Here is a 24,101-nt window from a genome sequence, read left to right as displayed (position 1 = left end):
TACAAACATACAACTGTTGTGTTTCTGTGTACATGTGTGTGTGTGTCGATTTCAAAGTACAGTATATCAATCACTGTGTATGTTTTGACAGGCCCCCAAAAGGTCACTATCTTCTTAAGTTTCTACACTGTGTTTACAGGGGATGCAAGAGTTGAGTAGATGAACAGCAACAACAACAAAGCCCCCCAAGTTACTGGTTTGTTAGTCTATACTACCTGGGTACGGTGCATTCTGTCGCTGGTCTTTGTTGGATACAAGCCAAGTACCTGGAGCAGGTGTCAAAGGTCACAGATTATAAATATACAATATGTAAATTTTATGGCTTCCATAATGTGAATAACCAATTGGCTCATATATTTGTACAGTTGTGCAAAAACTTGATTCATGCTAAGTTTAAAAAGAAAAAAAATCACGCCTTTTTCACTATAGCTATGTTGTCACAATGTTATGATAATGATGTGATCCATGGATTGTGCCAAAAAGTTGAATAATGATGAAAGTCTTCAGTTTGTCAGTTTCAAGTTATTGTGTTTGTATTGTAATCTTTGTCAATAACAAAAGGCTGTCAAGTACAGTCTTTATATTTTGCTGGATCACATCATATTATCAAGTTATTTTGCATGTCGTTTGAAAATTCTGTGATGTTTTGGTAAGGAAAGGCATGCACAGAATAACAAAAGTGAATGAAATGGAATGTTTATGAACAGCTTCAGCATTAGCTTAAAACTAATAATTCCCTTAAAAAATTTCTGTTCCTTCGGTCAGGTAACATCTGGTTTTCAATATGTAACAAAGTCTCTGATTGGCCCACAGGTTGAAACAATTGATATGATTGGTTGAAAATGTATATATGAATTTTATGTTTTCAGTATGTAATAAAGTCTGTAATTGGCTCCCTCTTTGAAACAATCAATGCAATTGGTTGAAAATTTGATTTGAATTTTAATAACACCAGGAGTGAATTGAAAAAAAAAGCTTGATGGGTTCTTTGTTTAAAGCCACTAAGATTTGATTGGTCATTAATTCTGGAAACCACCTGGAGCTCATTAAAAAAAATGATTGCTTATAAAGTAATAGACAGTGTGATATCTTGAAAACCAGGTTTGTTACAGAGCGTTATGAACAGAGGTTTAAACACTTGATTGGCAATAGAAATAATATAATTAAGTTTTTTGGAAAAATTTAAAGTCAAAGTTTACTTTGTAAGATAATGGTAGTATGTTAAGGTTTGGTTGTGGTTCACATTACATCTCCCAAATTGTTTAAATTGATTTTAATTCCGACTTTTAAGGGCAAACTCATTTCCAATGAAAATATTTCAATTAATTAAAAAATGATAATAATAATAATAATAATGATATTAATAATGAAATAGTTCATTTGACACCCTAAATCCTATACCCCAATCTGACTTTAAAAACTAGGTGATCATTGCCAGGTCAAAGGTTAAAGGTGATGATCATGTAGCTATTAGGTCAGGTTACATTTACAGTCCTATTTCATCATAACACCACTCGGATCCTAAATTCGAATTCCAAAAGTTCAGAAGTTCAAAAGTTCAAAAGTTCAATGCATGTGATGAAGGTTAAGCAGTAGTAGAGGCAGATGGCTAGGACTCTTGAAATGGTTCGGGGTTGCTGCTTTGGTGTGTGTGTGTGTGCGTAAAGACATGTATGCACGTAAGCGCTCTAAACTTGTTAGAGAGAGATACTGGCGCTGTACTTGAAACTGCTGATCAGCCACGCAGGAGATCGTAGAGGTGAACCTCAATATAATAAGTGGCGCTTGTACTTAAGTTTTGCTTGATGTAATATGTGTGTATGTTAAGGTGATGTACAAGTACTGTGTTCCCATTTATTTACAAGCGATGTTTTCAGAATCGTTTCACAACAGTTCTACAACAGAGGAAATATACATCCAAGGTGCTACCTAGTTAGTTTATTAGTTCCTTACATTTTCTGTAAATGATCACAAAAACAGCTTGACACGCACCCCAGCAGGCTTTTTCATCTGTTTGATATGGTGTGTCCTTTTACCCTCATTGGCTATCTCTGAGACTGTATGCTACATGATGTCATTCCACCTCTCTTCAAGAGTAAGTGACGGCTCATAGGGTGGCAAGAAATATCGTATCTTGCAAACCATGCTGCACTAAGTTCAAACAGACAACTGTATGCTGTACTATTACATGAAACCTATACGTTGCTAAAGCAGGTGAAAAACTTTTATACTCAAGAATTTGCATATTATCATCATCACAGGTGTAAAATTAATATCCAGCCACACATTTAGAAACCTGTCGGATCCTAAACATACAATCAAGGTTCAAAATTAATTCATGAATTTTGAGAAAAAAACATTTACCAGCTAAATTATAGTGTGGATAAATATCATTTCCAATTTTATTTACTTCATGTTTAACTTCTATTTCATATCAAAATATTTGCTGACTGTGCAATAAAGTTAATTCATGTATTTACTATTTGGAGAAAATATTTCTGTCAGGTAAATTTACAACTCAGATTTTCAAGAAATATCTACTTCGTATTGTAACTTTTGTTTTTATATCAAAATATTTGCACTTAGGTTTAACAATTTTTTTTTCATTTTTTACAAAATATCTGTTGCAAAACATAATTAATTTCTATTTATTTCGTTTCTATTAATTTTGTAAATATGGTTTTAAACGTCATTGAGATGTTTTTTTTTATGACTTTCGATTAGTCAAAGCACACTTGTGGCAGTGGACTCTGTATATGGCAGGGTTGAAGTGAGTTTTTACAGAAAATAACTGAATCTTCATTCTTATACTATCACCAGTACTAAATTGCAGTGAAGTATATTTGGACGTTAATAGGTTGACCCCAAGTATGTAGGATTCCATGTACGGAGGCAGAGTTCAAAACAACCATTATTTTCCCCACAAATTTTATGAAGTTTTCACAGGTATAGTTATACAGTGTTTATTCAGCTGGAAGATGTGCACAGGGTAAGGGTTTAATTACACCTCCTCTGTGACTTGGAGTGTCAAGACCTCTTATGTAACTAATATTTCCATTTGCTGAATGAAGAAAAAAGGCCCCTCATGTAAATTATAAAAACAAAGGCCCCTTAAGCAACTTGTAATTTCTTCAGCTAAGTCAGGAAAGAATACCTTATGTAACTCTACTTTCACAAGCTACTGGTATTAAAAGTAAAAAAAAAAATCTCAGCTGAATAAAGAAAAAAGACCCCCAATGAAGCTCGTAATTTCCTCAATTGGAGGAAAAGGGCCCCTTATGTAACTTATAATTCCATTAGCTGAATAAAGAAAAACTACCCCGGCCTATGTAATATTCGTAATAGCCTCAGCGCAAAGAAAAAGACCCCTTATGTAACTCATAACTTCCTCAGCTCAAAGAAAAAGACCCCTTATATAACTCATAACTTCCCCCAGCTGAATAAAGAAAAGAGACCCCTTATGTAACTTGTAATTTCCTCAGCTGAAGGAAGGAAAATATTCAAGTGTACTAGACAGGTTCAGTAATAACAAAATGCAATTATTGTACAAATCTTTTCATCGTTATTAAGCAAGCTACAACTTGACAGTTCTTCAAAGCAATAAGATAAATAGTCGAAGCACAAAATGAGAAGTCCAAGAATAACATGTATATGTAAACATGCACCGATACACTAACAGTTGGTACACACCGTTGTATATATATAAAACCTCTGTTGTAGAATTGAATCTAGATTCCAGCTTTCGTATTAAAATACAACGTCCTTGCTGTAATGCTATTTCAATGTTTATACTTTTGGGTGTTGAATAAATTTTAAAGAAAAAAGAAAATTCTGTAATTTCTTCTATGCAATTTTACATAATTAAAAGTTGAATTGTATTTTAATGTATAGATAAGAATGTACAGGTTGATGTTTGTTTTTCTAAATTCTAACACTATTTTTAATAATAATAACGATAATAATAATAAGAATATTAATAATATTAGAAGCATTGTCTTGTTGAAATCTCACTCCTCTCTAGTACTCATAATCTCTTAATCAAATTTTGTGATTTGAGGGATTTTTTTTTGGCACAACTCACATTTCTCGTACTTGTAGATTTACTAACGTTGTCACTTGTTGATAGATAGATATTTACCTCAAAGTTGTACATTTGGTGTCTAGAACGCTTCACATCTGTCATATTTTGATGTTTGAAATCATTGTACATGTATTTTAGTTGATATCACATACAAAATAGATGCTTAGCCTGGAATTCATGCTCACTTAGGACAGTATGTTATATTCTGGTTATCTACATTGCAGTCATGAGAAAAGAGGTCGTGTCACATGACGATGCCCTTTTTTTAGAGAAAAATGAGAGCTAAAATCACATACAGTACATAAAACAGTCAACAAAATTTGTTAACAACTCCTTGAATTCCTAAAAATTATGCGTTCTGAACAAAATTAGCAGAATTTTTTTTTCAATTGTCAAGAAAGCCACCAACTTTTGCCGTGAAACACTCTGAAATGTTTATTGTTGCAAGGAGGCTATAGCACTCAAAGATGATATCACGCTGACTCACTCAAATTGTGGTCCAAGAGTTGATGCTGAATAGCACTCCTAGTGGCCAAACTGTACATTCCTTTGTCTTTCTGATAACCAAAACATATGGTGTAATTCATTTCCTCAGAGTAGAGCACACTCCATGAATTCCAGGCTACCATTGTTTCCCCCCAGGAATATGTTCAAAAGCTTCCATGACATAAATGTCTGATAACTTTATAAACATATTTACCAAACATTTACTATTATTACGACGTAAGTAAACAAAATTCAAATATATTAATTTCCAGGGGAAACCATTGTATGTGCATGATAGATTTTGATATCACTGAAGTTACATGTACTATGTCCATGTTAAACTTCAGTTTTACTTCTTGTAATACCTCAGTCATTTCTTACAGTTAATTACTTCTCGTTACCCCATTACTTAGTTATTTTTCATAAACTGTTCTGTTGTCCTCATCAGCCATGGTTGGGGAGAGACAAAATGAACATAGTTTGGATGTCAGAGAGATGAAAAAAAGGACTTGTTTGAAGTCCACTCTATATTTTATGTGTACTGCATGTAACAAACAAGCTATAAGTCTGTGGATCAGGGTCAGAGGTCATTGCTAGGGGTTAAAGATCATGGGAGTGGGTGCTCATCATCAAGGTATTGACTACAAGTACAATCAAGGAAATGTAAAGTTTATGTAAAGAAAAATTCCAGAAGGGCATTAAAGAGTTTAAGAAGCATGGAGCTCAATTACTAGTTTTACAAAATTGTCAGAGCACAACCCCCCACCCCCACCCCCTCCTTAAGTACACAGAAAGATCAGAACATTTCGGAGAGTGCAGCAGTTAGACACATATATCAAAATAAATGCTGAACACTAATCACTGGATGTACTTATTCTCGGAACACTGGCTTATAATCTTGTCTTTCGTATACAGTATTCAAACACAAATGTAGAGTTTTTCAGTAGACTGCCATTGAAGAAAGTTGATATTATGTACACATATTTATGTAACTATGTTTCCTAGCATTGACCATGTCATTAATATTTTTTACATAGTTTCCAAGTGTCAGTTTTTGTTTATGTGCAACATTTTAATGACGTCAAACCAAGATTATGTCTTAGTATTGGTAAAACATTGTTGTATCTGTTGACCATACAATTTGACCATTTCTATTTTATCTACAAAGTCATTTTCTTATTACTAGTGTTTTATTCCATCACTTATTTTGATTACCTAGTACATTTTGTGACTTTACCTTTGTGAGTTCTGTATTTTTTTTTAATGTTTCAGCACAGTACAGTTTGTTGTTGATTCTGTAAGTCAGTTTGTTCTCTCACAGTGCTAATTTTTGTAGCTATTCACAGTGTCTGGTTTGGCACTTGTTTCTTACCATCTTGTTAGATTTTAGTCTCTTTTATTCTTTGTGTATTTTTGTATGTTTTTGTCAAATATAACAATGATGGACAAGACAGTTTACACAATGCCAGTAGATAGACAAGATTGTTTTTATTAAGAGTCAATTAATCGGTCTGTCAATCTATCAATTAGTAAGTCACTCACTCACACTCACTCACTCACTCACTCAATCAATCAATCAATCAACCAATCAACCAATCATTTGGTTGGTCATTCAGTGAGTATGTCAATCAATTAATGTCAGTGAGTTGAGATCAACCAGCGATAAATCAATCAGTTAAACAATATATCTATCGATCAATCTCAGTCAATCAGTCTGTCAGTCAGCCGGATCAGTCCATCTGTCAATCATTAAATCAATCAGTCAATCAATCATTTTAAAAATCAATCAACCAATAGTGTAAGTTAGTCTGTCAATCACCTACTAAATCAAATATAGTCAGTTGGCCAATCAGTCAATAATGATCAATCAATCAATCCATTATTTAGTCAGTCAGTCAGTAAGCTAACTTCAGATTGTCTATTAAAAGATGTATCAGTATTTCACAATTTGCATTAAGTAGGGGACTGTACAAGAATCAATATGTGTATGTCTCTTGTAGTTAGAAGCCAACATAGTAGATAGACCTCAAACTTACAGAAAATCTACAGAGCTCTTTTAATCAATAGTAAGTAAAAAAACTAGCCTGTATCATTGTACATCATCTCTCTTTCTAATCTTGAAATGTTTAAACATCTAAAACACTTCTCACCTCTCACTAAAAGCCTGTTAGTTCAACTATTGTGAATATACTCTCCTCTCTACGTGTCCTACGACAAAGTACACGTTATTTCCTCAAAATCGATGAAAAATAGTATCCAGATTTTTTAAAATCAAGAGCAAATTATTGACACTTTTGTACTGCAGTGTTTATCCTAGTTCTTCTGACCTACAGTAGTGGGAGATCATGAAACAAGTTGGATAACCAGAGTTTGAACTCTGATGTATCTCATAGAAAATAACCTTCAACCTCTGTTTTCTAAATTAACCTCTGACCCGTCTTGGTAAGATTAGAAATATATGGGTCTGGTTTCGAGAGATTATTAGGAAAAAGATGTGTTAATTCAACTAATGTCTGGGTTGCTGTGACGATCGTAGTTTATCAATTTTAAAAAGAACTTGTGTTTCCATATAAATTTTGTTCATTTGAAAGCTGCTTTTTAAAGCCGAGTTATGATTTACTACAATATTGTAAATAATTAAACAAGAAATTGATTACACTTACCAGGTTGATTTTGTTGTCTTTATTTCGTGTGTTAACATGGAATCCATGCTGTGTTGTACAGATGATGAAATAAAATCATCTGTAGTACATCATGTGTTACAGGCTACACTCTTGTTAGATTTTTAGATATGTTGTGTCACTACAAAAGGTGTTAATCGTTATATGAGGGTACACAGTCATGGCGTACCTTTCATACTACACTCCCCTGTCTCCATGCTAGTTGGCAATCAGGTTCAAATTGGTACAAACTGGCCCTCAGAAGATGTAAATCATACATGCATACATACATACACACACATATACTTTTAAAAGAAAACCACAACATTCTGGCCCATTTCGTTTTAGTGAGGTTTGACAAGGGCAATGGTGTAGGTATTATCCACTTTTGCAGGCACGATATAAAACAAAGGAATTTCTAAATATTGTCGTTGGTGGCGCTTCATTCTGTGTATCACTTGTGGTGAGGACACTCAGGCCTATCCACCACCAATGCTACAGCTTTGAAAACAAAAGCCAACATGTCGAAGTTGCTATTGACTTGACAACAATTGATTTGTGAAAAAAAAACACTGAGTATTTAGAATAATCAATCTTTATTTTCATTGTAGGAATAAATTGTACAAAAGAAGAAAAAAGTGTGTTTCCGATAATCTAACCGACTCTAGTTTAAACCGCTGACCCTAAACATTTTTTAATATTTGAAACAAAAAGATAAGAATCTCTTTATCTCTTTGACCTTCATGCATGTCTGTTTTCTTTCTCCAGTGATGCCTGTACACATTTCATCAAACTATCACAGAAGTGACCGACATTTCATTTGATTTTGGGTCGAAGCAACCAACCTCCCTACCTTATTTTGTGAGGTCATGTTATCAGAAATACACAAGTATTATTTTTTTGCTTCATTACCCACATTTACCGTTTAAAGTCTTTTATCTGTTTGTGGACTTTGACTGAAAACTGAGAGTTGGAAAAAAAAATGTCCACAATTATTCTGAATATGTAACATTCAGCTTTATAATTGCACAATGTCTATATAATACATAGGACAAACTGAACCTCTGTGTCTGGTGAGATCAAAGTGTATTATTAATGATCATGATTGTCTTATCTTGGATAAATTTACTTCAACATTAATTTCATTTACGACAAGTAACATATGATGAGTTCACATGATTGAATCTGAAAACTATTCCATTTGGTCAGCCAAGCTGTTTCAATAATAAACATTTTTTAACAGTTGAGTCAAAGAATTACACAAGAAATTGATTAGTGGACTATCATGTATTTTATCAAGTCATTAGTAACTCAGTACTTGAATATTTCATTAGTTTCACACTACGAGTATTTTATTTTTTTCACATATTTTATCAAGTGAACGCCACTGTTTCTGAAAGTGTACACATAAGATAACACACTTTGGAATGTTGAAATTCCAGATTATAATCACATCTTTACACAATAGAAGCAAATTCATTATTGGAAGAGTAAAATCAATATACAAGATTGCAGCATGTTATTTATAGAAGAATAGGAAAGAGAAAATTTAGTGTAAAATGTTGTCAATTGTGATAAATTTCAAGGGAGTGATGTCAGTAATAGATATAGGTATTTTTGTTACCAGGTTTACTGCCCAAATTTCAATTATAAGATATGGAAGTCTCTCTCCATTTTACAAGATTTTTCACCTCTGTTACTGGGGTTTACCAAATTTAGCAAAAACACCAGACATCATCTTGTTTAACTATCTTGAGCATGTCTGTGGAAACTCAGTCTAAAGTCAATTTACACATTATATCTTGCCATAGAAATTCAACACCCCTCCCCTTATACTAGTTCTCACATTCTGTATTTATTGAAATCCCCTCCCCTATGATGATTATCATATCAATTTCTGTCTCAAATACACCTAATAAAAACTTGAGTTAATCCCCCCAAAGTTGATTCATTATCTTTGACCTTGACCTCGATTTTGTTGGCTCCATTTAACAACAAAGAAAAGCAGTCCAGCGAAAAAAAGTCCTTGTAGACCAAAGAACAGACCAGCGAGAAGAACACCTACAGATGCTATCGGCTCAACAACATATGGTCCAAGATTCCATCTCGGGAAACCACCATCAACAAGTTTTTGATTAAGAACATCGAATATAGAAACTTGCTGCATTTGACCTTCACCTCCACCATATTGCCCTTGTTGGTTGTATTCTTCATGTCGGACATAACCCTAAAACAGACCCAGAAAGATGTGTATAAGGTTAGCCAGGTAACAACCAATTTGTCAAAAAAGGATAATTGCAATAAAAAGGTTGGTATTTCTCTGAGTACAATGACTTTTACTGTTTAGGAGTATATAGGTTTGGGGAGATCTATCCATGACAATTAGCTATCTGACTCCATGGCTTGACAGACGTTCTGACAAATTCCATAATTTCTTTGTAAAGCCAAAATAGTTAAATCTCCCAACTGAGGAAAGCCTGCATATGCAACCACAATCAAGTGCTCTTTCATTAGTTCTGGATTACCTTTCACATGGCTATTTCATTATTAATAGAACATTACATGTATACTGATTGATTCAAGCACAGGGAGCTCAGGCTGTTAGTTTTGTTTACAAATACAAACAAACAAGTAAACAAACAAAACAAAAACAAACAAATTAACAAAAAAAAAGTGTTGGCTTGTTCATTGGTTTGTTGTCGTTTACTCATGTATGTATCTACTCATTTGTCGGTTTATTTTGTTTGTTTGTTTATTTATTTGTTTGTTTACTTATTCCTGTTGTTTGTTTGTTTACTTGTTTGTTTGTATTTGTAAACAAAACTAACTGAGCCTGAGCTCCCTGTGATTCAAGTACCTGTTATTCTTACCTGTCGTGGCCGACCAGATGCATCATTTCCTCTACTTGATGATTGGCGTACTCTTGGGTCATCATCTTGAACAATATCACCATTGGCAAGAATTCGGACCATATTTGGCGCTATTAAGACAAGGAATTGACATATATTTCTTTGATCTTTGCCGATGTTGGTGGAAGAAATAGATTGCAAGCAAGAATGATAAATTAGTGAACACCAGTGACCAATCAAAGATCCACTTCTATATTGAGTGAACACCAGTGACCAATCAAAGATCCACTTCTATATTTCTACGCAATGAAAATTACAATAAATTTCTCCCAATTACAGTATTTTATTTCCATAGGTGACTAAACTATTGAGTGATTATAAAAAATATTGTAAGTCATTGCATAGAATTTACGTTGATGTTGATAATTCATTTATTACGTGATATGCTTTGTTGTTCATGTATGTTTGTGAATGTTGATATATTTTGTTCGTGACTTATTTTGTTGTGTGCTTGTAAATAAAACAACCTGTTGATTTTTGAGTGCCCGGCCCACAGGCATTTGTTTCCCGAGTTATGGCTCAGAATATTTCTATCAGAATACAATAAAATGACGATAATATCGTTAATATTGACGTATTAAACCAACACTATATGAAAGGGGTAAAATTACACATGTTTCTGTGATCACGCAGTTTCACTAAATGCGAAGGAAGCATTTAGTGAAACTGCGCGATCACAGAAATATTCTGAGCCATAACTCGGGAAACAAATGCCTGTGGCCCGGCCGGCCGGGGAGCTGGAGCACTGGAGGCCGGGGTTGGAGGTCATCTTTGATAGGCTGTGAACGTGAACAAATTATCAAATATTTGCTTCACTAATTTCGGTAGTCAATGGCACACATAGCTTTAGTCTATCAATCTTAAGCCTTACGACCAAAATTGTTCTATTCGTACTTACGTGATGTTTGTATATTAGCAAAGTAGTGAACAGCTGTAAGGTTTTCACGTTTCACGTTTCCTACGTAGCCATGTTGTTTAAGTTGTTTGTATTTCGTTCCTCAACTGATATTCGCATGACCCGAGATATCTGACCCCTCCCCTTAGTCAAGTCATGAATAGGTTTTGACATCTGTATTATCCCTTAATAGCTTTCAATAGATCATAGTCAATAACATTATTATTATTTATAATATTAAAATCAAGATTAAATTGTCTCTATACATATTTTTGAAACTGTATAGATGTAAATCATACTCTGAAATCAAATATTTTGTACGAGGCTAGAACTCTCGCGTTATTCCTCGTTATCGGGCGTGAGGTACGATCAAAACATTTGATTCTTAGCAACGCTACGCTACTCGTGAGTCCCAAATAACTACTGAGTTTCCAGGTGAGATTTTTTGCTGAAGACCACCCATTCAATCTTTTAGTATATCAGGCATTACTTTGCTGGTAAGTTGTGAACATTTAAAAGGTGTCAAAATTAGTTTTCACAATATTATCGTCTGTTGTTAATTCAGCAACTAATGGAATTGACATAGCAACGTACAAATCATCAAATGTAGGGTGTTGGGTCTATCCACGAACATTCATCACGTCTGGACCACACTACTTAGTTGTTCAGATAAATATCTGGATTCTGTTGCTAAAGTGATGCCCACAATTTTAAGTTGAAACGCTATGAGAATTATTAGATTTTGTTCAAGAGATACGTTTTGATGAAATGTGTTGGCGACCAGATACAGGTGTGAATGTGATACAATGTAGTTATTATTTCATTCAATTGTTTCGCCATCAATCATGTAATTTCATTTCACCTGAAGTCTTGAACAAATAAATGTTTAAACTTAGACCACTGCAAGTGTACAGTAGTAACTACAGTACATTTACATTTAAAAATTCAATTTATTTGAAATTAGCAAAAGCCTGACCGTATCCTTATTCCTACATAGATTTGTAATTGTATACTACATGTATGTACAGACACATTGATTACAGTACACAGATGTAAGTCAGGCTGTGTACCTACTTATATCTTTCAATTCTCTTACAGCCTCTTTTCCTGTATCTTTGTTGCTGTTTTTCTGTGTGTGTGAAATTTTGCTTGGTCAAAAATATACCTAGGCCAACTTTCCCGGAAACAGTGCATCCTTCTAATTTACTAGACTTTATCCTTGTTATATTAATGAATATTAATTCTAAACGTTGGATTGCATTTATTGTTTGGGACTGTTTCACTTGTTACTTAACGTATGCACTTCTACAGACATACAATGATATATACATGTATAACATTACAATATCCATAATACATAGGCACACACATACACATACACACTGTACATGTATGTATACATGAAGTACAGTAACACTGTCACAGTCACATACATGTACATTCATACTGTGATACATATACAAAAACACCTGTCCAAGTACATTGAGATTGTTTATGAAGATTTTCACTGTACAAGTGAAGTACTAAACAATTTTGTTGTTTTTAGGTTTTTAGTGAATAAAAAATGGATACAGAATACCTTAAAAAACATCTTGGAGGCTGTCTTACCAGGGCTTTAGCTGAAGTAGCTGAGAAGAGACCTCTAGATCCAATAGAATATGTTGCACAATGGCTTTATAAATATAAAGATAACGAAGTATACCATGAACAGGTGGGTACACAAATATATTTTTCCTCAGAGTAGAATTCTTTACAGAAATGCTAAAATCCCAGAGTATTTTTTTCTTCAGATTCAGTTTTTAGGTATATGTCGTGTCAAACTTTACAATACATGTATTAACTATTTCAAACAGTTTGTTCTGATACATCTGAATCATAAATGATTTTGATTTACTTTGCCCAAATTTCAATTCGTCCCAATTTCAACTCATCTCACTCCTTTGAAAATCATGCAGTACAGAGTCAGTACATGTAATTTGCAGATCTTTGCAATTTGATTTACGTGTACATGTGCATGTATGAAAATTGGGATGCACAGATAGAAGCCTATTGTACATGCAAAATACATCAATAAAGTAAGGCTATTCCATGCTACATTGTATATCAAGGCAGAACACATTTTATCTATGTAGCGTTAGTATATAGTCACAGTGACATGTACAAACATTAAACTTTAGTGTTGAAACTCATGATGTTCCAATGTACACTGTTATGTAATTTACCATGTATACAGAACAAAGTTGTGTCCAACAATTGAAAGTGGCCTTCATTTTATCTCCAATTTTATCTTTGTAGACATACTTCATGTAGTATAATTTAAGTGTCGTAATTAAATATCTTTTGTATAGTACATACTCTAATTTTAGTGAGAGTGAGTTGCAGTATCTTTTTTATCCTTGCATTCTCAACATGATTCAAACATCATTCTGAGCTCATGAAAATTACATATAACTTGCTCACAGTAATTGTTTGCAGTCAAGAAAGATACATGGAGATTGTAGAAGGTATTTTCTCTGTCCATCGTAACCTAGGTGTAGGGCCAAGTCAGGGCAGTAAACTGACTATTTTTGATAGTTGCATATGCGACTACTTCTTAGTTACAAAAACAACTAACATAACATGTTATTGCTTTGAGCCCTGCATCAATTTCCCCATGCCATTTCTATATAAAAAATAATATAAGAACTTTGTTTTTTCATTAATGATAACAACTATAAACGTCAAAGTGGCCAAATTTGAAAACACAAACATTTGGTGAACGATTAACAATCTATATAATTTTTTGTACTAACACGTCAAGCTTTTGTGTTTAATTTATAGAAAGAAAATGAAGTTAAACAACTTGAATTTGAAAGGGAAGAAGCAGAAAGAGAAAAAGTAAGACAAGAACAAATGAGAGAAGAAGCAGAAAGGATAGCAAAGGAAGAAGAAGAACAAAGACTTGTAAGTGTTAAATATTTTGTACAACCCTGTAACCCTTAGGGACTGAATGTGGGGGGTGGGTTAACATTTTTTGGGGAGAGGGTCACGTTATTTGTGTACTATATACTGAATGCAAAGGATGGGGAGGGGGTAGGGTGGGTTAACATTTTTTGGGGAGAGGGTCACTTTATTTATGTACTATATACAGTTTTGATCATAAATATTCCAATGACAGAGGGGAAGTCAGTACTGTTTGTGCAGGGTTGGAAGTTTGATAATTTTCACACACTGAACTTCTGAAAAACACTGGCCCCCTCCTCCTGTGATTTGTTGTCTGTCCCTTCTGTATTCAGACTTCAGTGTATTTGCTAAGGTTGGGGAATCCTGGTAAGGGAAAGGGAGAAAGAATGGGGTGAAAATGGCAGTGTTTCCCCATAGAGTCTATGGTAATTTTGGTTGGGAACCCATGTAAAATTAAATGGGACCCCTAGTAGATTTTACCTACTTATCGCCCTTAGTAAAAACACCGAACTTATAAGTGCAATCATATTACTATTGCATGTAGCAATTGCTTCGCCCACTTGTGTAGTGTGATGCTGTGTAGTGAATCATCATTGAGAATCAACCAGAAAATGTTTCATTTTGTGATAAGGTGGTCTTATTTTCTCCCTCGTTAATTCACATCTGTTCACGTTACATAATTTTTTGAAGTACATGAAATGTCAGTGTTTTAAAAGAAGTATCAACCACACAGTTTCACAAAAAGAAAATTTGATATCTCTCTATCTCGCTAGATAGTTACAGAAAATCACATAGCTTTATCATTTCTGATTTCCTTATGTTCCCTAACATGTATGTACTATTACAAGTGCTATGGAACATACACACATTGTGCCTGCGATGTAAAATGAGTCTAACCCCTAAGTGCGTAAAACTTATATATAATGCTTCTCTGATGGGATGCATAGCATTTGTGGTAGATAATTGATTGATATTTCTTTCCTAGGAAAGAGAGGCTCAACAGAAAGCGGAAGATGAAGCAACACTTAAAGAAAAATCGAATCTGCCAGGAGCACCAAGTTTAGCACCAGTAGCTGAGGGTGACGAACCTAATACTGACGAATCAAAGAAAAAGGTTAGAAGATTTGACATCCAATCACGGAAATTAAAATGAACTTGTTTATCTTATTTCAAACTAATAAAGTAACAAATATAAAAAGTCTGTTGTCAAACAAGGTAACCAAACCTAAGCCTGATTCATAATTATTTACATACAGACATGAAGCCAGTGTATTCAGTACCGTTAACAATTAGCAAATAAATAATTTAGTAAATTAGAAGGATGAACTGTTTCTGTGAAAGCTGGCCTAGATATATTTTTGAACAAGCAAAATTTCACACACACAGAAAAAACAGCAACAAAGCTACAGGAAAAGAGGCTTTAAGAGAATTGAAAGATACTGTATCAAACACATCATGCATCACTGTATCTGTATCTCTGTATAAATATGTCGAATGGCCAGATAGCTGGTAGTATATGATTGATGGAAAGAAACTGCCTTGAAAGCCTCAACAGACCCAGCTTTAACTACGCTATCTTCCAGATTGTTATAGTCTATTATTGTTCGTGGGAAGAATGAGTTGTTAAAGATAATCGTAAGATTACAGTTTGGTGTCTGATAGCAATGAGTATTGTTTGCAGCATATTTTTCCATAGGGGTTGTGCTGGTAAATGCCTCAAATTTCCTTCGTTTTATTGATCTTTTTGGTCTCTGTGGTATTAGGTAGGTGTCAGCATAAAAACCCGGTTAAGGGTCCCTCAACAATCTTGTATAGTAGCAGGAGATGGGGTTCCCTTCTGTGGTCATGTAGAGGTTTGATGTAGTGATGTTGGAGCATTTAGTTGATACTGTGTGGTTCTCAGCTTTTGTAGTTGTTATTCAATAGTGGAGTGATGGATTCGATACATTCATTCTTTATTCAGGGACATCTTTTTCTCTAGCTCTGCAGATTGACCTGTTTTTTGTCACCTCAATTTAGCACACTTTGTAAGATTTTATGCAAGTGTTAGAACAAAAATTGTTCATTATTGGCTAATGTCACAATGTGTCTGTGATTGATCAATTTAAGAAATGTACTTGTTCAGTATACCAATCAAGCAATGAATATTACTATCATCCAGGACTCCTGTTTTGTGGGAGATCCCTACACTTACTTATTAGCAGATATGCCTTAGAAGAGTAGATTGATACATTTATTTATTAGCGTGTAGAAATTACAGTAACTTGTATTAAAAAAGGGCTCTATTGTCATGTAAAGATATGTATTCTGTTTTCTAGAAACCACAAATTGGAACTCACAGCGCTATTAGCCAGGATAGAACTCAGGCAAATTTACATAACAAAAGGGTACATTGTCATGTAAATTTAGACATTTTGTTTCCAGAAACCACAAGCTTGAACTTCCAGCTCTCTGTTAGTCTGTTCAGAATGAAACATCTTGTTCACAATCTGATGATCACTTACCTTTGTTTGAACTTGGCCTTACAGGAAGCTGAAGAAGGAGCAGAAACAACAGAAAAAACAGAGGGGGAAACAGAAGAGGGTGAAGGTGGAGAAGAAAAAACAGAGGGGGCTGAGGGAACAGAGGGAGAGGGGGAAGCTGCAGCAGAGGAAACAAAAGCTGAGGAAGGGGATCAAAAAGAGGGAGAAGGGGAGGAAGGTGAGGCCCCACAGGAAGGTGATGCCGCTGCTGAAGAACCTGCAGCCGAACAACCAGATAATAGTGAGGAGGCTGCTAGCTAGAGTCTCTGTCCTGCCATATTAGAACTTGTAAATATGTGTAAAATAGTGCCCACTACCAACAAATGTAACAGTATAACAGAAATTATTACAAGCAGTCAGTTAGTGTTGTTTCTGTATAAGTAATGTGTGATGGAACGCCTGTGATGTGTCATGCTAATTGCCTCCTCACTTTATCCCCTGCCCCACCACCACTCTAGGAATTAATAGTTTCAATGTTAATTTCATGAACATAAATAACCATTTTAATACATACACATCTAACACTTTTCATTTCAGGATATTGACAATAATAATACTCTGTCTCTCCTTCTCTTTGCGTTAGTAACTTATATCGAAAATTTAGTTTGCAGAAATGGTTTGATTTCATTGGCTAGGTTCCAGCACATTGCTATTGGTTATGTGAGATTAGGTCAAAGTTCATAGAGTTTAGTTACAGCAGAAGACAGGACAGGGCCATGGTGGCATACACCATTTGATAAACAGGCATATCATTTATCTTGTTAGTTATACAAAACTACTGTGCAGTTCTTGTAACAGAAATAGTTACATACATTGTAGCATATGTTTTAGGCTACAAATAGCCATGTTATACTGTAGAATAGGACAGTATGGATTCCAGGCTACAAATAGCCATGTTATACTGTAGAATAGGACAGTATGGATTCCAGGCTACAAATAGCCATGCCATACTGTAGAACAGGACAGTATGGATTCCAGGTTACAAATATCCATGCCATACTGTAGAACAGGACAGCATGGATTCCAGGCTACAAATATGCTATACTGTAGAACAGGACAGCATGCATTCCAAACTAGGCAGAGTATATTTCACTTAGTTTAGATTCAGATTTATATTTCTATTAGTAAAGTTTCAATAACCAATTACAAAGTTGTAGTTCTTTAATACCGCAGCATTCATAGGCTTTGTAAGGTTATATTGACATTTCATAACATAAGGGTGAATAACAATCTAACCATGTACCATTTAATTCTCTCCCATCTATGCCTCTGTCATGCACCATACTCACAGTAACTGAAGACTAGCACACTGAGAAGACACTGCTAACACTGTGTGTTATCACTAACCAACCTCACCAGACTGCCTTGATTGAACATAGTAATATTTCATACGCACCCAACACTTGGTGGCAGCATATAACTCCAAAGACTCATTACGAACTCAGTTTGCATTGCTTCTGCTACTAGCCTCAATTTTAGTATCAACCCTGAGATTGTACTTTGATGTCAACTTTATTTCTTGATGAATTTAATATCAACAAATATACTGTATTGACTTTTCATCATGTTTAATATTTCCCTCTAATTATTCTCGCAAGAGACAAGGACTTGTTTTTTCATTCACTGCAATGTATAAAATGTGTCAATAAAGATTTTATTAAACATTTGATAATGACATGTTTGTTGTATGATGACTTAGAAGTCCAGCCCCAGTATCTTTTTTGAAATTCTTTTCTTCCAATAAACTGTGTGATACAATTTCAGACATCAGACCTGACAAACAGAACCTGTTACAAGCAGCACAATCAGCTGAGTCAATATTTCAGATCGGTAGCTCGTTCAAGCTGTTTTAAATTGTGTGTCCTAACACATCACTCACTCTAGACACTTTCATTGAATAGTTTCCCATCGCAGATATATATTTATCTTAACTTATCAAAAATCCCTCCTAAATTTTATGTTTCTGCAATAAAAACTTTGAAAATACGATTTACTTGGGCCATGGACACCTGTTGCTGTTGACAATACAAAAGAAACTGACATTTTTTCATCTCTTGCGTAATAAGTCGATCGTTTTTACCCGACAAACAGTCCCAATCAGCTGCCGATCTGAAATATTGACTCAGTACCTAGGATCAGGCGCCCTCACTGTCACACATCATCTCTAATCCTGAGGAGGCTTTAAAAATTTCCCAAAAAATTATTCATGAGGCGATGAAACACAAAATTTCGGGTATCAGATAACACCACAGGCAAGAGAGAAGCAAAACATTAACGTGTATGGTGTCGAAATGTTAATAGAGGCATTACAAGCTCGGTAATCAGCTTTAGTAGTTTGCAAAAGTTTCTTTTGTTCAAACAAGGGCCGAACGTTACCGACAATTCCGTGATTTGCTCCTTTTTGCTCTTCGGGAACCATCGGTCTTTGCTTTGTCACAGCATGCAACGCCGATGATTCCCGAAGAGCAAATCACGGAATTCTCGGTAACCTTCGGCCCTTGTTTGCACAAAAGAAACCCTTGGAATCTACCAGAGACGATTACCGAGCTTGTAGTCCCCCTAATAACACCTAGACCTAATAGCAATTCTTGTTATGTTTCTATCTTGTCTGTGATGCTATCTGATACCCGTAATTTTGAGTTTCGTAGCCTCATGAATAAACTTTTTGAGGATTTTATAAAACGGGTCGAGAGTGAGTGGTGTGTGAGGGCGCCGCATCGAGGCGTACCATCATCCTGAGTCAATATTTCAGATCGGTAGCTCGTTCAAGCTGTTTTAAATTGTGTGTCCTAACACATCACTCACTCTAGACACTTTCATTGAATAGTTTCCCATCGCAGATATATATTTATCTTAACTTATCAAAAATCCCTCCTAAATTTTATGTTTCTGCAATAAAAACTTTGAAAATACGATTTACTTGGGCCATGGACACCTGTTGCTGTTGACAATACAAAAGAAACTGACATTTTTTCATCTCTTGCGTAATAAGTCGATCGTTTTTACCCGACAAACAGTCCCAATCAGCTGCAGATCTGAAATATTGACTCAGTACCTAGGATCAGGCGCCCTCACTGTCACACATCATCTCTAATCCTGAGGAGGCTTTAAAAATTTCCCAAAAAATTATTCATGAGGCGATGAAACACAAAATTTCGGGTATCAGATAACACCACAGGCAAGAGAGAAGCAAAACATGAACGTGTATGGTGTCGAAATGTTAATAGGGGCATTACAAGCTCGGTAATCAGCTTTAGTAGTTTACAAAAGTTTCTTTTGTTCAAACAAGGGCCGAACGTTACCGACAATTCCGTGATTTGCTCCTTTTTGCTCTTCGGGAACCATCGGTCTTTGCTTTGTCACAGCATGCAACGCCGATGATTCCCGAAGAGCAAATCACGGAATTCTCGGTAACCTTCGGCCCTTGTTTGCACAAAAGAAACCCTTGGAATCTACCAGAGACGATTACCGAGCTTGTAGTCCCCCTAATAACACCTAGACCTAATAGCAATTCTTGTTATGTTTCTATCTTGTCTGTGATGCTATCTGATACCCGTAATTTTGAGTTTCGTAGCCTCATGAATAAACTTTTTGAGGATTTTATAAAACGGGTCGAGAGTGAGTGGTGTGTGAGGGCGCCGCATCGAGGCGTACCATCATCCTGAGTCAATATTTCAGATCGGTAGCTCGTTCAAGCTGTTTTAAATTGTGTGTCCTAACACATCACTCACTCTAGACACTTTCATTGAATAGTTTCCCATCGCAGATATATATTTATCTTAAATTATCAAAAATCCCTCCTAAATTTTATGTTTCTGCAATAAAAACTTTGAAAATACGATTTACTTGGGCCATGGACACCTGTTACTGTTGACAATGCAAACGAAACTGACATTTTTTCATCTTTTACGTAATAAGTCGATCGTTTTTACCCGACAAACAGTCCCAATCAGCTGCCGATCTGAAATATTGACTCAGTACCTAGGATCAGGCGCCCTCACTGTCACACATCATCTCTAATCCTGAGGAGGCTTTAAAAATTTCCCAAAAAATTATTCATGAGGCGATGAAACACAAAATTTCGGGTATCAGATAACACCACAGGCAAGAGAGAAGCAAAACATTAACGTGTATGGTGTCGAAATGTTAATAGGGGCATTACAAGCTCGGTAATCAGCTTTAGTAGTTTGCAAAAGTTTCTTTTGTTCAAACAAGGGCCGAACGTTACCGACAATTCCGTGATTTGCTCCTTTTTGCTCTTCGGGAACCATCGGTCTTTGCTTTGTCACAGCATGCAACGCCGATGATTCCCGACGAGCAAATCACGGAATTCTCGGTAACCTTCGGACCTTGTTTGCACAAAAGAAACCCTTGGAATCTACCAGAGACGATTACCGAGCTTGTAGTCCCCCTAATAACACCTAGACCTAATAGCAATTCTTGTTATGTTTCTATCTTGTCTGTGATGCTATCTGATACCCGTAATTTTGAGTTTCGTAGCCTCATGAATAAACTTTTTGAGGATTTTTGAAAACGGGTCGAGAGTGAGTGGTGTGTGAGGGCGCCGCATCGAGGCGTACCATCATCCTGAGTCAATATTTCAGATCGGTAGCTCGTTCAAGCTGTTTTAAATTGTGTGTCCTAACACATCACTCACTCTAGACACTTTCATTGAATAGTTTCCCATCGCAGATATATATTTATCTTAACTTGTCAAAAATCCCTCCTAAATTTTATGTTTCTGCAATAAAAACTTTGAAAATACGATTTACTTAGGCCATGGACACCTGTTGCTGTTGACAATACAAAAGAAACTGACATTTTTTCATCTCTTACGTAATAAGTCGATCGTTTTTACCCGACAAACAGTCCCAATCACCTGCCGATCTGAAATATTGACTCAGTACCTAGGATCAGGCGCCCTCACTGTCACACATCATCTCTAATCCTGAGGAGGCTTTAAAAATTTCCCAAAAAATTATTCATGAGGCGATGAAACACAAAATTTCGGGTATCAGATAACACCACAGGCAAGAGAGAAGCAAAACATGAACGTGTATGGTGTCGAAATGTTAATAGGGGCAATACAAGCTCGGTAATCAGCTTTAGTAGTTTGCAAAAGTTTCTTTTGTTCAAACAAGGGCCGAACGTTACCGACAATTCGTGATTTGCTCCTTTTTGCTCTTCGGGAACCATTGGTCTTTGCTTTGTCACAGCATGCAACGCCGATGATTCCCGAAGAGCAAATCACGGAATTCTCGGTAACCTTCGGCCCTTGTTTGCACAAAAGAAAACCTTGCAAACTTCCAGAGACGATTACCGAGCTTGTAGTCCCCCTAATAACACCTAGGCCTAATAGCAATTCTTGTTATGTTTCTATCTTGCCTGTGATGCTATCTGATACCCGTAATTTTGAGTTTCGTAGCCTCATGAATAAACTTTTTGAGGATTTTTTAAAACGGGTCGAGAGTGAGTGGTGTGTGAGGGCGCCGCATCGAGGCGTACCATCATCCTGAGTCAATATTTCAGATCGGTAGCTCGTTCAAGCTGTTTTAAATTGTGTGTCCTAACACATCACTCACTCTAGACACTTTCATTGAATAGTTTCCCATCGCAGATATATATTTATCTTAACTTATCAAAAATCCCTCCTAAATTTTATGTTTCTGCAATAAAAACTTTGAAAATACGATTTACTTGGGCCATGGACACCTGTTGCTGTTGACAATACAAAAGAAACTGACATTTTTTCATCTCTTGCGTAATAAGTCGATCGTTTTTACCCGACAAACAGTCCCAATCAGCTGCCGATCTGAAATATTGACTCAGTACCTAGGATCAGGCGCCCTCACTGTCACACATCATCTCTAATCCTGAGGAGGCTTTAAAAATTTCCCAAAAAATTATTCATGAGGCGATGAAACACAAAATTTCGGGTATCAGATAACACCACAGGCAAGAGAGAAGCAAAACATGAACGTGTATGGTGTCGAAATGTTAATAGGGGCAATACAAGCTCGGTAATCAGCTTTAGTAGTTTGCAAAAGTTTCTTTTGTTCAAACAAGGGCCGAACGTTACCGACAATTCGTGATTTGCTCCTTTTTGCTCTTCGGGAACCATCGGTCTTTGCCTTGTCACAGCATGCAACGCCGATGATTCCCGAAGAGCAAATCACGGAATTCTCGGTAACCTTCGGCCCTTGTTTGCACAAAAGAAAACCTTGCAAACTTCCAGAGACGATTACCGAGCTTGTAGTCCCCCTAATAACACCTAGGCCTAATAGCAATTCTTGTTATGTTTCTATCTTGCCTGTGATGCTATCTGATACCCGTAATTTTGAGTTTCGTAGCCTCATGAATAAACTTTTTGAGGATTTTTTGAAACGGGTCGAGAGTGAGTGGTGTGTGAGGGCGCCGCATCGAGGCGTACCATCATCCTGAGTCAATATTTCAGATCGGTAGCTCGTTCAAGCTGTTTTAAATTGTGTGTCCTAACACATCACTCACTCTAGACACTTTCATTGAATAGTTTCCCATCGCAGATATATATTTATCTTAACTTGTCAAAAATCCCTCCTAAATTTTATGTTTCTGCAATAAAAACTTTGAAAATACGATTTACTTAGGCCATGGACACCTGTTGCTGTTGACAATACAAAAGAAACTGACATTTTTTCATCTCTTACGTAATAAGTCGATCGTTTTTACCCGACAAACAGTCCCAATCAGCTGCCGATCTGAAATATTGACTCAGTACCTAGGATCAGGCGCCCTCACTGTCACACATCATCTCTAATCCTGAGGAGGCTTTAAAAATTTCCCAAAAAATTATTCATGAGGCGATGAAACACAAAATTTCGGGTATCAGATAACACCACAGGCAAGAGAGAAGCAAAACATGAACGTGTATGGTGTCGAAATGTTAATAGGGGCAATACAAGCTCGGTAATCAGCTTTAGTAGTTTGCAAAAGTTTCTTTTGTTCAAACAAGGGCCGAACGTTACCGACAATTCGTGATTTGCTCCTTTTTGCTCTTCGGGAACCATCGGTCTTTGCCTTGTCACAGCATGCAACGCCGATGATTCCCGAAGAGCAAATCACGGAATTCTCGGTAACCTTCGGCCCTTGTTTGCACAAAAGAAAACCTTGCAAACTTCCAGAGACGATTACCGAGCTTGTAGTCCCCCTAATAACACCTAGGCCTAATAGCAATTCTTGTTATGTTTCTATCTTGCCTGTGATGCTATCTGATACCCGTAATTTTGAGTTTCGTAGCCTCATGAATAAACTTTTTGAGGATTTTTTGAAACGGGTCGAGAGTGAGTGGTGTGTGAGGGCGCCGCATCGAGGCGTACCATCATCCTGAGTCAATATTTCAGATCGGTAGCTCGTTCAAGCTGTTTTAAATTGTGTGTCCTAACACATCACTCACTCTAGACACTTTCATTGAATAGTTTCCCATCGCAGATATATATTTATCTTAACTTGTCAAAAATCCCTCCTAAATTTTATGTTTCTGCAATAAAAACTTTGAAAATACGATTTACTTAGGCCATGGACACCTGTTGCTGTTGACAATACAAAAGAAACTGACATTTTTTCATC

General features: G+C 35.9%; 3 protein-coding genes across 4 annotated transcripts in view; 2 read left to right on the top strand and 1 right to left on the bottom strand.

The window, feature by feature from the left end:
• The window catches only part of LOC144451961 (calcium-activated potassium channel subunit alpha-1-like), a 144,575-nt gene extending 137,346 nt beyond the window's left edge, over positions 1-7,229 (top strand). The window contains exon 28 of the mRNA XM_078142889.1: positions 140-7,229. Within this exon, the coding sequence (XP_077999015.1) occupies positions 140-159 (20 nt within the window). The 3' untranslated portion in view covers positions 160-7,229. The remainder of the gene's footprint in view (positions 1-139) is intronic.
• A 1,481-nt stretch (positions 7,230-8,710) lies between these two features.
• On the bottom strand, positions 8,711-11,101 carry LOC144452277 (protein FAM241B-like). The gene is made up of 3 exons (XM_078143344.1): positions 11,035-11,101; positions 10,098-10,207; positions 8,711-9,454 (listed from the first exon to the last, which is right to left on the bottom strand). Exons 2-3 carry the CDS (start codon positions 10,197-10,199, stop codon positions 9,179-9,181), a joined length of 378 nt encoding a protein of 125 aa, XP_077999470.1. The 5' UTR covers positions 10,200-10,207; positions 11,035-11,101; the 3' UTR covers positions 8,711-9,178.
• A 282-nt stretch (positions 11,102-11,383) lies between these two features.
• LOC144452049 (uncharacterized) lies at positions 11,384-18,120 on the top strand. Of its 2 annotated transcripts, none has more exons than XM_078143059.1 (5): positions 11,384-11,466; positions 12,578-12,742; positions 13,852-13,974; positions 14,960-15,088; positions 16,503-18,120. In XM_078143059.1, the coding sequence occupies exons 2-5, from the start codon at positions 12,596-12,598 to the stop codon at positions 16,755-16,757; spliced, it is 654 nt and encodes a 217-aa protein (XP_077999185.1). In that variant the 5' UTR covers positions 11,384-11,466; positions 12,578-12,595; the 3' UTR covers positions 16,758-18,120. The 2 variants fall into 2 exon arrangements, with proteins under 2 accessions (XP_077999185.1, XP_077999183.1); XM_078143057.1 differs by having other exon boundaries at positions 11,390-11,528.
• Positions 18,121-24,101: the final 5,981 nt, after the last annotated feature.

Source organism: Glandiceps talaboti, chromosome 22 (assembly GCF_964340395.1).
Source record: "Glandiceps talaboti chromosome 22, keGlaTala1.1, whole genome shotgun sequence".
NCBI classification, from domain to species: Eukaryota; Metazoa; Hemichordata; class Enteropneusta; family Spengelidae; genus Glandiceps; species Glandiceps talaboti.
The sequence above is the reverse complement of the archived record's forward strand: the minus strand, read 5'-3'. Positions and strand labels throughout refer to the sequence as shown.